At 37.4% G+C, this 13,056-nt stretch overlaps 2 protein-coding genes across 9 annotated transcripts in view; one reads left to right on the top strand and one right to left on the bottom strand.

Annotated features, from left to right (window-relative positions):
• Positions 1–3,249, top strand: part of LOC105212789 (myogenesis-regulating glycosidase) — a 13,279-nt gene extending 10,030 nt beyond the window's left edge. For all 6 annotated transcript variants that reach the window (XM_054231955.1, XM_029040573.2, XM_029040575.2 and 3 more), the window contains 4 exons: positions 568–736; positions 811–906; positions 978–2,832; positions 2,907–3,249. In XM_054231955.1, the coding sequence (XP_054087930.1) occupies positions 638–736; positions 811–906; positions 978–2,832; positions 2,907–3,043 (2,187 nt within the window). In that variant the 5' untranslated portion in view covers positions 568–637 and the 3' untranslated portion in view covers positions 3,044–3,249. The remainder of the gene's footprint in view (positions 1–567; positions 737–810; positions 907–977; positions 2,833–2,906) is intronic.
• On the bottom strand, positions 3,228–13,056 carry LOC105212790 (A disintegrin and metalloproteinase with thrombospondin motifs 7). 3 transcript variants are annotated; one of them, XM_011185053.3, is made up of 18 exons: positions 12,676–13,054; positions 9,306–9,603; positions 9,021–9,231; positions 8,732–8,891; positions 8,369–8,488; positions 8,174–8,281; positions 7,483–7,979; positions 6,220–6,318; positions 6,005–6,118; positions 5,697–5,843; positions 5,379–5,634; positions 5,105–5,289; positions 4,916–5,043; positions 4,719–4,846; positions 4,555–4,651; positions 4,206–4,510; positions 3,886–4,063; positions 3,228–3,816 (listed from the first exon to the last, which is right to left on the bottom strand). In XM_011185053.3, exons 2-18 carry the CDS (start codon positions 9,385–9,387, stop codon positions 3,482–3,484), a joined length of 3,150 nt encoding a protein of 1,049 aa, XP_011183355.2. In that variant the 5' UTR covers positions 9,388–9,603; positions 12,676–13,054; the 3' UTR covers positions 3,228–3,481. The 3 variants fall into 3 exon arrangements, with proteins under 3 accessions (XP_011183355.2, XP_028896396.2, XP_028896402.1); XM_029040563.2 differs by having other exon boundaries at positions 4,206–4,484; positions 4,559–4,651; positions 12,676–13,053; XM_029040569.2 differs by lacking the exons at positions 3,228–3,816; positions 3,886–4,063 and having other exon boundaries at positions 4,425–4,484; positions 12,676–13,056.

Raw genomic sequence — 13,056 nt, 5'->3', positions numbered from 1 at the left:
TAAATGTAGAATATGAAATGCATAATTACATACTAAACACAATAATAATGCAACGCGCATCTTACTCTGGAGATAGTGTGGGAGAGATCATGAGAAGATCCAATAGAAAATACATACATACGAGTACATACAAGTGTACGTAACGAATGTAAGCAGAGAAGTCCGCTAATTTCAATTAAGAATGCATTTCCACATTCGTACATATGTACACACTTAGGTAGATGTATGTATGTATAAGCACGAATGAGTGTCGAGATTATGGAATTAATTTAATTAAAATAAAAAATTGATTGAGTTTGATTATTTAATACCCGGTTTGTTTCAGATGTGAATGTAATCAATGTCAAACAAATATGTGTAAATATATAAATACATTCTATAAAAAATCACCATCTTTATTAATATCAGCCTTATACTTACTTATACTCAATGTTTTACGGCCGTAATATTGCTTATTTAAAATTTATGAACTAATGGGCTCTAAATCACAAAATCACGACAATTACAGTACATACACCCTGACGAGTATACGCGAACAGTAATCGAGCAATTTTACAATTTTTCCAGTGATCCATTTCGGAGTCGCCGTCGAGCATCGATTGCCCCTCTACCCGCCTTGCGTTTGAATAGTAAGGAGATGCTTGCGAGTGACTTCGACACCCACAGTGTGGCCAGCAACCAAGCGTCTATCACGAGCGTTAATTCATTGGCGAGTTTACTCCGAGAAAAAATGAATGTAAATTGACTACTACATACATCAAGAAAGTGGCGACATTAACCCCATACATATTTTTCCATATTTCATTTAAGGCATTCCCGCAAATGATCCGCAAGAAGAAACGTGAAACCAAGGACTATAAAATAAAGATTTTCGTCACAATACTATTTTTCATCATTGTCTTCTTGGTAAGACATTTTGATTCACGACAGACATATCCTATATAAGTAATGATATTATTATTTTCTTATCAAACCAGATTGGATACTCTTATATAACTTACCATCGGGAGATTTTAACGCGCTCGTATTTTGAAAAGATCAAATTCAGCTCAAGGGATCGTACTTTCAGTATTTTGAGTCACGAAGACAAGGAGGTGATAACCGGAAAGTTGGGCCTCTCCATCAGTCAGGACAGCGTACCTTTTTATTGTCTGGAAGATCAACGGAAAAATGATGGCAGTGTTTGTTTGGAATGGAATGGCATAGCTCGGCTGTATATGAGTTTCCAAAATATGAATGTATTCCGCTGCTATAACATCCAGTGGCAAGCGTTGGGTTCGGGAATTTATCCAACGGATTGTTATGAGTTGAAAAGGGATAACGGACTATGGTTTGGTGGTAGTTTTACAAAGGGCATGGAGTGGTCCTTAAGTTCGGCAAACTTCGACTATGCGCCGTTCGGTAGTGGTGATGGTAAGGTCCATCAGTTCGGCAACGGTGTAAAGCGTTATTTCATAAATTCGATTGGTGTGGCAATGCAAGTGGACGAACGCACACCTTTACATATCTCTGTCAATCAAACAGAGAATAGATTATGCTTTCGTGCGCGCAATGACAACTTCACTTTCGTCAATCATCTAACGGAATATCCAGAGCTTACGTATAAAATTTGCACAACGGAAGACATGCGTAGCCTACATATGTTGATGACACAACAAAGTCTATGGGATGGTCTGAAGGAATCTGATATCTATACTCTTCATTCGCTGATTGAAGAACCCGTTTGGAAAATACCGTTTCAAAGCGAAGTGACGTCGATTAACGAAACAACTATATACAATTATTCTGAGGATGTGATCGCGATGGGCTTCATGCGTTTGGGTCACATTTTGGTAAATGAATTCTGGCAAAGGAATATTGGTGATTTCGTTGTTGACCAAGAACGCTTCCCCACCCTCAAGGACACAATCGAGGTGCTCCATCGACGAGGTTTTAAAGTTGTTTTCACTATACAGCCATTTATCAGTACAGACAGTCCGAATTTCAAAGACGCCGTTAAGAACAAATTACTCATCTATGAACGCCACTCGGACAGAAGTATTCCGGCGCTTACACGTTACAAGAGTTCTTCCAGTGCCGGAGTGTTGGATATTACGAATAACGCTTCGATACCATGGTTACTGAGTAAATTGGAAAAGCTAAAAGAAGAATATCAAGTGGATAGTTTTTATTTGGATCTCGGTACAAGCTACAATCTACCGCATTATTATCAGTGCCGAACGACTCTGGACAATCCCGATATGTATGCCAAAATTTTTACAAGCAGTATGGAGAGTGTTGGCTTTATTGGCGTTTCCAGTGCAAGTGCTGTCCCAAGGCCTCCAACATTCCTCAGCACACCACCTATTAATTCTTCGTGGGAGGGTTTGCGTGAATTGTTAACCGTTGTTTTGAACAACGGCATTAATGGCTATCCGTTCGTTTTACCAGGTGCTATTGGTGGCGACTATTATGTTAATCGCACTTTAAAGAAAATGGTGTCTTTCTACTCTCTGGGCCAGCCAGAACTCGTCGAACAGGACCTTTTTATTCGTTGGATGCAATTAATGACTTTTATGCCATCCATGCAATTCAGCCATTTGCCATCCGAATACAAAAGCGATTACATAACTGATCAGGCTAAGGAACTGATGTCCATACGACAAAAAATTGTTATACCGTTATTGAAGAAATATCTAAGCGAGTCAATGAACGAAGGATTGCCATTAGTGCGGCCACTATGGATGCTAGATCCCCATGATCCAGCCTGCTTACTTGTAAATGACGAATTCTCTGTAGGAGAAGAATTGATCGTGGCTCCAATTTTGGAAAAAGATTCGGATGAACGTGAAGGTAAAATTCATTTACAATTCTTTTTCTCTCAATGTATGCACATCAAATTGATTATTTTTTACTTCCATTTATAGTTTACTTACCTCAAGGCGTTTGGAAGGACGGCATTGACGGCTCATTACGGAAAGGCAGTCGCTGGATGCACAACTACAAAGTGCCCAAAGATAAAATTGCGCATTTTGTTAAAATGCCAGACAACACAAGATTTTAAACACAAAAGTAAATACGATAACATTCCCAAAGCATGGCTCAAATAGCTGTAATCATCTGAGTGTTGGAAATGCACCCACAAAAACGGAAACGAAATAGACACCGTCTTCCACCAGAACAGATTTACAGATGTAAATATATACATACGTACACATCCGTGCGATGCAAGAAATAACAACAAAAAGTGTAATAATATTAAAACAAAAAGTATTTAATTTAAATTTTAAGTATAAACGATCCATTAAATATAGATTATACAAGTTTATTGTTGTGTATTGTAAATAATATGTAAGTACAATATTCTTATCAATAATGGTTACAACGAGTTTTGGAAACCTACATACACACATATGTTAAAAGCAAACATAAATTATTTCTATAAACAATATAAATCTATTTACGATATTCATATAATTGTATGTATTAATTATACTAATACTTAGAGGTTTTGCATTTGCATTTGCAAAACAACATTATCCATAATACCGCTCACTTTACACGTGGGTAAATTATGGCTGCAGGGCTCTGTGCTGGGAGGTTTTAGTGTCATATTGCAGTGGTCATCCTCGACAACAACTTCTTTTTGATCCAAACACATGACAGTGCGACGCCTTACAGGCGAGAGATCATCTGACCATTTGCAGGTGACTGGGCAGTATTGCCACGGACCCGTCCACCAATGGGCCGGGCATTGATGTCTATTGCAAACTCGTATACGCCGCGTTGGTCTCTTGTTTTGCGCAAAGGTCCAACAATATTCTGATCTAGGTGTCCCTAAATAGAATCGGGTATATGCACTGTGTTCAAAATATTGTTTATAAAACTAAAATATATTTTCATTACATTCTCCATCTGCATAGCAATGCGCGATGCGATATTGCACTCCGCCCCCACAACTGCTTGAACAATCGGTCCATTCGCCCAACTTCCATGAATACCGCACTCCTTGCGAGTTATTTAGAGCGGGCAAGGCAAATTCATAACGGATACTGGCATTTAATCCATCTCCGCGAATTATTGCCTGTAAATGCATGAATAAAAAACGTATTTTTATGTGGCTGTGTTATTGTGTTATGTTGATCAAGCTTTATACATATTTAAAGCCTGTATTCCCTATGGGTAAAACCAACTCTGTTTATTCTTATCTCCCTTATATAACTTACATGCACAGTTATAGCATTTTCAATCGGTTGCGGTATTTTTATGATCTCTTGCTCATCTATTCGTTCATACAAACACTCCGTTCCTGCAATTCTGAATTCCCCTGGCATAGATATAAGACCATCACCATTTAGGTAAAAATGACTACTATTCGCCATTGAAAGAGCGAGAAATATTTTCGAATTGCTTATTTCTTCTACGGTAATATGTCGAGCTTTCGAGGGAATTGTTATAATCTCTACGTATCCATCGGTAATATTTAAGTTTTCCTCAAACATGTCCTGAAATGTTTTATTTTTTAAAAAGTCTAATTCATTAAGATAATTTTAAACTCTTCATATCATTACTTACTCACTTTTATCAGTTTACATTTTTCACTCTTTCCACCGCACACTCCACATTGGTCTTCTTGCATGTTCGAGTCCAAAACCCAATCACATCCAACTTTCTAAATGAACTCATATAGTTTTTATTTATTGACCATTGAAAACATATGTTTCATTATGTTGCCTCACTTTACATATTCCATCGATGCACATATTTTTGGTGCCAACACCGCAAGGCGTACCATCTTTCACCGTGTCTCCCCAATTTGCGATGAGGGTATCGTCCACATCAGTGCACAGCAGCTTACAAGGATTCTCTGCAAATCCCAAAATCAATGCATCAAAACCAAAAGGAACCGAGAGTTTCCTCAAACACGACTACTTACTATTATCGAAGAATGGTAGCCATTTATACATTGAACCCTGATAATACACATTGTCATACTTGGAACATTGCTTTGCCCGAAAACTAACTTCATCCACCGGGCATGCCTGATAATTACATATCTTATATCTACAAAAACTATGTATTTAGAACGCATAACGAGTGCATAAAAATGGCTAGTATGACGAACCTTTTTCTTTCACCAATGCAAAAGAGACCACCATTCGCCGGCACCGGACTATTGCATTCACGTTTTTGAGTCGACACACCTCCACCACAAGTTCTCGAACAATCGCTCCAATCAGACCATGGCCCCCAACTGCCATTGACAGGGAGAGCTTGCTCATTTGGTATACACATTCCATTGAGGCACCCCTAAAAAAATCAGAAGACAACAGATCACACAAATTAACAATATTTATGAAAAAGAGAAATTAATTAATTAATTGAAATTAATCAACAACCTTTCCATCGCCACAACTTGTTCCCGGCGCTGTAGGACGCAGGTTAGTTATACATTCGCCGTTTACTCTGCACCACAATGTTGAGCAAATTTCGTCCATAGAAGTGCACGAGGATGCGTTGACGTCATCCTCCGTTAGATTAAACTGCAGACGACATTGCGTTTCGACATCGAACAGTACTCCCGGAGGTAGGGCTGGGTAAACATATTTTCGTTTGGGTGTGGGAGCATCGTCTAGACAATCTCCGAAACCTTGGCTGTGAAATCAAATAAACAGTGATTAAAAAGAATAAATGAACTGTGAGAACCACACACATACTCGAGGAATTGGGTAATATACTTCCGGCTACAATTTGACCATGAAACTTGTAGGGTATCTGCCCCAAATGTTGGTGTCATTATGTGGACAATCGAACCCACTCGAGGATGGCAACCAATTTTCGCCGTATCGTGAAACATGCCGAAACTACGATAGATGATTAACAGTAAAGCATAGAGTCATGTTAGAATTATTTTGTGCATATTCATGCGGATTATTTATGAAGATAAGCTATAATTTTATGAATATTTTGATTTATTTAAAGGGAATTTTTTTTGGGTATTTAGATAATTCGAACTTTAACCTACTTGTGTCCCAATTCGTGGGCAATCGTATGCGAAAGCATGATGCCATTGTCTTCGTTAACGCTACACGATTGCTTCGGTTTGCACATGCCACCCACATTGGCCAATCCGAGTGTCCTAGAAATTTAGAACAAAAAATAAATAAAACAAAAAATTTAATACCACATACATCAAATGCAAAGAGGGGTTCACTGAGTCTACTTGAATATTTCACTCACATACAGTTGTTGCCGCAAATATTCGTCCGAGTTATAAGTATCGCAACATCATGATGATATGGATCATTTTCATTGGCCGTATTCAGTTTGTGCTGCCATCTGGTGTGTTGACCAAAATTAGTTCATAAAAGTAATATATATAACTATTCGAAATACAAATTTATATATGTACATATATTACGGATAAAAGCAAAGTAGATATTATAATATATCAATGGAAAATGGAATTTATATAGTCGATTACATTCATACTTCAAGCAAAGTAGATATTTTAATATATCAATGGAAAATGGAATTTATATAGTCGAATACATTCATACTCGAAGGAAGACGGTAGATCGTCAATTTTCCCAGCCTATATATTATCTGATATTGATATCATCGGAAGCAACAACCGCGCCGTTTGTTCTGCTTTTTCCCGCATGGATAAGGAGGCGAAGCGAATGGGTCTGGAGGTGAATGAGGACAAGACGAAATATCTCCTGTCATATAATAACTTATAGGTCGTAATTTCGTATACCTGGGAACCAGCATCAACAACACGAACAATGTCAGCCTCGAAATCCAGCGCAGAATAACTCTTGCCAACAGGTGCTACTTTGGACTGAGTAAGCAATTTAACAGTAAAGTCCTCTCTCGACGAACCAAAATCAAGCTCTACAAGTCGCTTATCATTCCCGTCCTGCTTTACGGTGCAGAAGCTTGGACGATGTCAACATCAGATGAGACGACACTAGAAGTTTTCGAGAGGAAAATTTTGCGCAAGATTTATGGTCCTCAGAACATTGGCAACGGCGAATACCGCAGACGATGGAACGATGAGCTGTACAAGTTATACGACGACATTGACATAGTTCAGCGAATAAAAAGACAGCGGCTACGCTGGCTAGGTCATGTTGTCCGAATGGACGAAAACGCTCCAGCCCTGAAAGTGTTCGATGCAGTACCCGCCGGAGGAAGCCGAGGAAGGGGAAGGCCTCCACTCCGTTGGAGGGACCAGGTGGAGAGCGACCTGGTTACACTTGGGATCTCCAACTGGCGCCGAACTGCGAAGGAGAGAGAGAGGTGGCGCACTATCGTCGATTCGGCTATAACCGGCTAAACGGTTGCAACGCCAATCACATACATACATATATTATCTGATATTATTTTAGTTACCTCAGTGCTACTGCACTCTCTTATCTTTAAGGCCAAACGATCGGAAGAAACCTCTAATGCTAATTAAAAAATAATAATGCAAATAATCGTTTCGCAATAACTCACCTACAAAATTTATCCAAATTCTTTTGAGCATTTTGCGTCAAGTTTAAATCGGGATGAGCTTCATGTTCTTCAAACAGAATTATTTTGACGACAACAATCTCAATTGAATTGCCAATGCTGGGGTCTTTATACAGCGCCGATACCATGTTCATTATGGTGAGAAGATAAGTCTCCAATTTGCTGTGGAAGGCGACCATGGTTGCATCCGCGACTATTAAAGCCTCCACATGATGTGGACTGCTAATTGAACGTTTTGTGCGCTTCACGTTTCCGTTTTCAGTTTGACTTTGCAAGGTGGAATCAGAAGGAGACTGGCGCCTCACTGTGCTAATGTCATTTGAAGTTGTCTCATATTTGAATTTAATTCGTGAAGACTGATTGTATTTCCTGGCATATCTTCTTTGTGTGCCTTGTAATGAGTGTTGGTGATGATGGTGGCGTTGGCGTGATCGGAATGAATGTTTTTGTCTTAATTTTCGACCGCCTTGAATTTTAACCTTCAGGAATATATGCATACATATATAATAGTTTATATAGTTTATATATGCGGTGTGCACATTTATTGTTAGGTTGAAATTTAAAAACAATTATGTAATAGAAATGTGTTGGTTTATAGCTACAAATTCAGTATTAATACCAAATTTCTCTTTGAATAACATATCTATATTGTTTTTAATTGGATTGTTCATACTTTCCCATGTGTTTGCCATTCCAGACGCGTTCCAACATATCTTTTCGGTTCTTTGGTGCCACAGTTACTAATCAATTCTTCTCTTTGTTTATACTTTGAATGATGTTTCTGAAAATTGTAATCAACTAATCATAACCTCTCTTAATAGATTTTAAATTATATTATAATGAAGTAATATTTATATCTATTTTTTACCTTTTCTGTCACAGACGATCTATGGAACAAAACATGAGGATGCCCATTGAATTTGTCAGCTGGATCGTTCTTCGAGGGTTCAATGTAGTATTCATGACGGTTTGTCTTTATATGACCAACCTAATATTTTTGTAAATAGTTTAAAAACCCCGTTATAAAATGTATGTAAAAATGATATAATTTTACATATTTCGAAAAGTTTGTCTCTCAGGAGAACACTATCGTTAATGTCAACCAATTAATTTTTGTAACAAGTCCACCACAACTAAATCTGTTTTATTTAAAAAATCAGCTTTCGATCTTATGTTTGGTATTACATGCTGATATAGTATAAAATGTGTTGTATTATCGAGTTAAACTCACCAACCCTTCACACGTTGAAATCGCCACATTGGACTCCTCTTGCCCACGCACTTTCCCATGAAAATGACAATCAGTGCTTAGAACAGCCGCCTTACGCGTACGGATATCGCGCCGGTGTCTCTCGATTATCAGATCCGGTGCGAGGAAATAAGTATGAGGTCTACATTTATGATGATAATCAGCAAAATGCAATGTTATGGACAATATACATATCAATATATTGGCAAATGCATTACATTCAAAACTAGTACAATATAATATGAAAGAGTGTAATTATTTGAATTCTTACTCTAAATCGAGATGCATGGTTTCATTATCCACATCCAGTCGATAATGAATTTTGCTGATGGTTCTGGCAATATTTCGTCGACGTCGGCTATGCTCATGGCGATAATTCTGATCATGTCGATACGCCAAATCTAAAGTTAGGAAATCGCCATTTTCATTCACACGTTTCGGAATAAGAATTGTGCCGGATTTGAGCTCGTCGGAATGCAGCCCTGCACATAAATATGGGCAAGGTATTAGTGAACGTGTAAAATGGTGTAGATTCCTTTTATGTAGAGGTATTTACCGTATAAACGATCTGGCGTCGTGGCTCCGTGAATGCACAGCCATTGTAGAATTGAAGGTACAATATACGTGAACAGCTTCATTCTAATTGTGGAAAATTGTAATCTAACGGTTCACCGATTTCATAACGACAATTGGTCAAAAGTGTTTTTTACGTTGAGATTTCTTATTTTTTATTTTTTTTTACACAATTGGATAATCAACGCTTTAACCGTTATCAATAAGATTTTGAACTTTACTAATCAACTTAAACATGGCAACGTGTGCATTCTTCAAAATTTCATCAACTGCAATATATTCTAAAAACTCTCAATATTTTAAATAGCTCTGAAGATGCAGCTGAAATCAAATCAAAAAAATCAAAAGTAAATGCTCCCTTACACACCCCAGTGTTGTTACTGACGGTTGCGTTTTAACACGTAAAATTAATCGAATAGATACCGGGTTTTGCAGCACGCTTCATATTAATCGCAAACCAGTATCGAACCCACTTGGGAAGTTTTGATGGTATTAAGACAGTAATTTTTCTCATATTATACTAGTTTGTAGATTGAGGAAACTTAACTAAAATCTATTGCAGTTAGAACGGAACATAGATACATATATGGGTTCTTTTTTTTCAGGGGTCTTATCAGAATTTAACTATTTTTAACTCCCTTCGTAGTATCTATTTGAAGTCGGAATTGAATGCAATGAAATATAACTGAAACTATTTTTGTTCTCACACATCTCTTAAAACACGCTTCTTACAAATTCTTCAAATTACTTACACCTCTTCATATTTAATATGTATGAGCGATTATAATTACAAATAAATACATCTGCATAAGCTTACAGTCAGTCGTCTCTTCCCCTACTGCCATCAAGTTTAAACTACCAAGTATTTATATGACGGTTGAATATTATATTCTCGGATATTCTTTTTACCGATTTATGGCTAGTAGCCATTTATGAAGCGCCTGTTTTAGCAAACGATCACGTGAAATCGGCACAACTCACTCATCCCCAAATTTATTTTATGACAATTCTTATGAATCAACGAATTTCCGCTCTTGCCCTTTGTCGGACGTCCACTCATGTTCTAAGTTTGAGACAATATGCCACACAGTAGAGTCAAATATAACAAATGAATTGCCCACAAACGTCAGTATAAGTATTATAGATAATATGTACATTAAATAATCACATCGCCTTTTACGAGTAAGCCTCACACGAGTATTATGATATGCAACATTTCACAATAAACACTCGCACATTTGCATTTGACACCTGTCGCATACTCGCACACTTAAAGTTTGACGCCAACACAGTTTGGTTGGCCCCCGCATATTCGTGCGAGCGTTGCGATCATTCTGCCAGCTTCGATCATTAATGCCGAAGCCGGTCATTCCATTTGAAGAAGCTGCAAATTTGGTATGGTGTAGGATTTTTATTTGAACCGACAGACCGAAGGGGCTAATCTGTAAACACAAGATCTTCTCTGTTCAGAGTCATTTGTTTTTAATATACATATACAAAACAGATGTAAATATCTTCAATAGCACTTCAAGACTACTCCGATATCACTAAGTGATGATAGAAAGATAAATAGTGAATTGTTGTAAACTTATAGGACATATGGCTTTCTGATATCATTCACTTTTAATTCATTGACTCTTTTTTGACACTTTGCTACTCGCATCACAGTATATGTTCATATGTCTCCATGTAGGTAATGCCTCACCGGACGAAAACAACTTTTTAATTTTTGTTCACTCTTTCCTTACGTTTTCGTTATGCTTCTGGCGGCTACCGTAAATACATATATACATGTCTACAGTCATACATTTGTTCATTCATGCGCTCAATAGAGTTTGTGAATGAAGTATAAAACTATAGCAAAATAACAACAATATGGACCGACAGTGTGCGTGTGTGTGTACGTTTCTAATAAACCCCTGCCGGAAAAGCACTAGTTCAAATTGTTTGGTCTTATTACAAGAATTCACGATCACAACACCCTTTACATACGTGTTTATATTCAAGTAGGCAAAGGTTTACCAATCGACCGATGAAGTTGAAAACGTTGTAAATAATCTCTTCCTTCCGGATACCACCAGGAAGGGGACCAAAAAGAGCCGTGACCAATGCTTTGAGTCCTGTACCTGGCTGAGGCTAGTAGCCGCGATTCTAGCAATGTTTTACAGATTGACACAAACGACATTGATCTTTATATGAAATCAGATACAAATAAATGGATTTGGGCTAGTTCTGTGAGGCGGTTGGAGTTGTATGTTTAGCATAACAAGACGAATTGATCTTACTTCCATAGCACAAGGGTTACCCTATACACTACTATATATACGAGGGCTGCTATATATATTTCTGGCCTAGACAACACTAAGTGTTGCCAGGTGCAATCTGACATTTCCATTGGAAAGTTCGACATTTTTTTAGCATAACATCACTCGGAACGTTTTGTCATTTAATCATAAATTGTTTTATTTACAGGGAATTAAAAAATTCATCTCGGCCAAAAAATGGAATTAACTCGTGAACATTTTCGTGCGATCATTTTTCACAATTTTCGACATGGATTATCGCGACAAGAGTGCATCGATGAACTAAAATCTTTGTATGGCTATGAAGCACGATCCTATAGCACTGTGAAAAACTGATACAACGAATTCAATCGTGGCCGACGCTCGCTCAAAGACGAATTTCCGATATTTCCGGAGAACTTTATATCATATGAGCATTGTGAATTTGGCGCCAAATTTCAATAGAATCTTTTTAAAAACCTACTTCTTTAACAAAACGGGTTTATAGCAGACATCTCAAGCACTTCAACTATTTTTTCTCTTCACTTCCGATCGCTTTTTGACTTATGCAATTATGGGTATTATTTTGAGTTCTGTCACTAATAATTATCAGATTGAGGAAGTTTCGGTTTCAGTTAACCAGCTCAAGTACAAAATCACCCTTTATTTTCACATTCAAAAGAAAAGAAAAGCTAAAAGGGGGCTTAATTGCAAGTTTTTGAGTTTAATTTGTGGTTTGAAAACACTTTTTTATAATTTATTAATCCTTAAATATTGCCCACAATTTTTTATGGAGACTGAGTTATTTATTGGTGCATCACATTTCAACATTTATGAATTTAGATGAACATGTACATATGTACATAAATACACATGTATATATGGTGTGGTATACATACATTTGTGTATATGTATGCATGCATTTACTTGATATATTTGTGATTGAAATGTTTATTTGGCTTTAGATACACATGAATGAATATATTATTTATTTACACGGGATTGACCCCAGTCACACACTGATACAAAAAGTTACGTTCAAAAAGTGCTCGCACGCACATGCACACATACCTACACACATACAAATAATAATGTATGAAATGTATTCATATACGAGAATGTACTAGGCTTCCTCAACATGTTTTAAATGTCGCGTTTATACAGATTCACTTTGTGGTTTCGCTTACAACGCTATGGTTTTCTACTTCCTGGAGTAGTTTATATTCAACACTGCCACAAACTTGTGAAATTTCCGTTTCAATTCAATGCACAAATGGCTCGCAATCTCTTTCTTGATAGGTAAAATGAATGATTCGATTTAGGGTTTGAACTTTATGTTTGACTTCTATATAGCTTCTCCAACCGACGGTCACTGTCACTGTCACTGTCACTCTCATTGATAGCGTCGCGACGACGCGTGCGTTCAACGCGATATTTTCTACCGGGATCCAA

Source organism: Zeugodacus cucurbitae, chromosome 5 (genome assembly GCF_028554725.1).
Source record: "Zeugodacus cucurbitae isolate PBARC_wt_2022May chromosome 5, idZeuCucr1.2, whole genome shotgun sequence".
Taxonomy (NCBI): domain Eukaryota; kingdom Metazoa; phylum Arthropoda; class Insecta; order Diptera; family Tephritidae; genus Zeugodacus; species Zeugodacus cucurbitae.
This window is presented reverse-complemented; position numbering and strand designations above follow the sequence as displayed.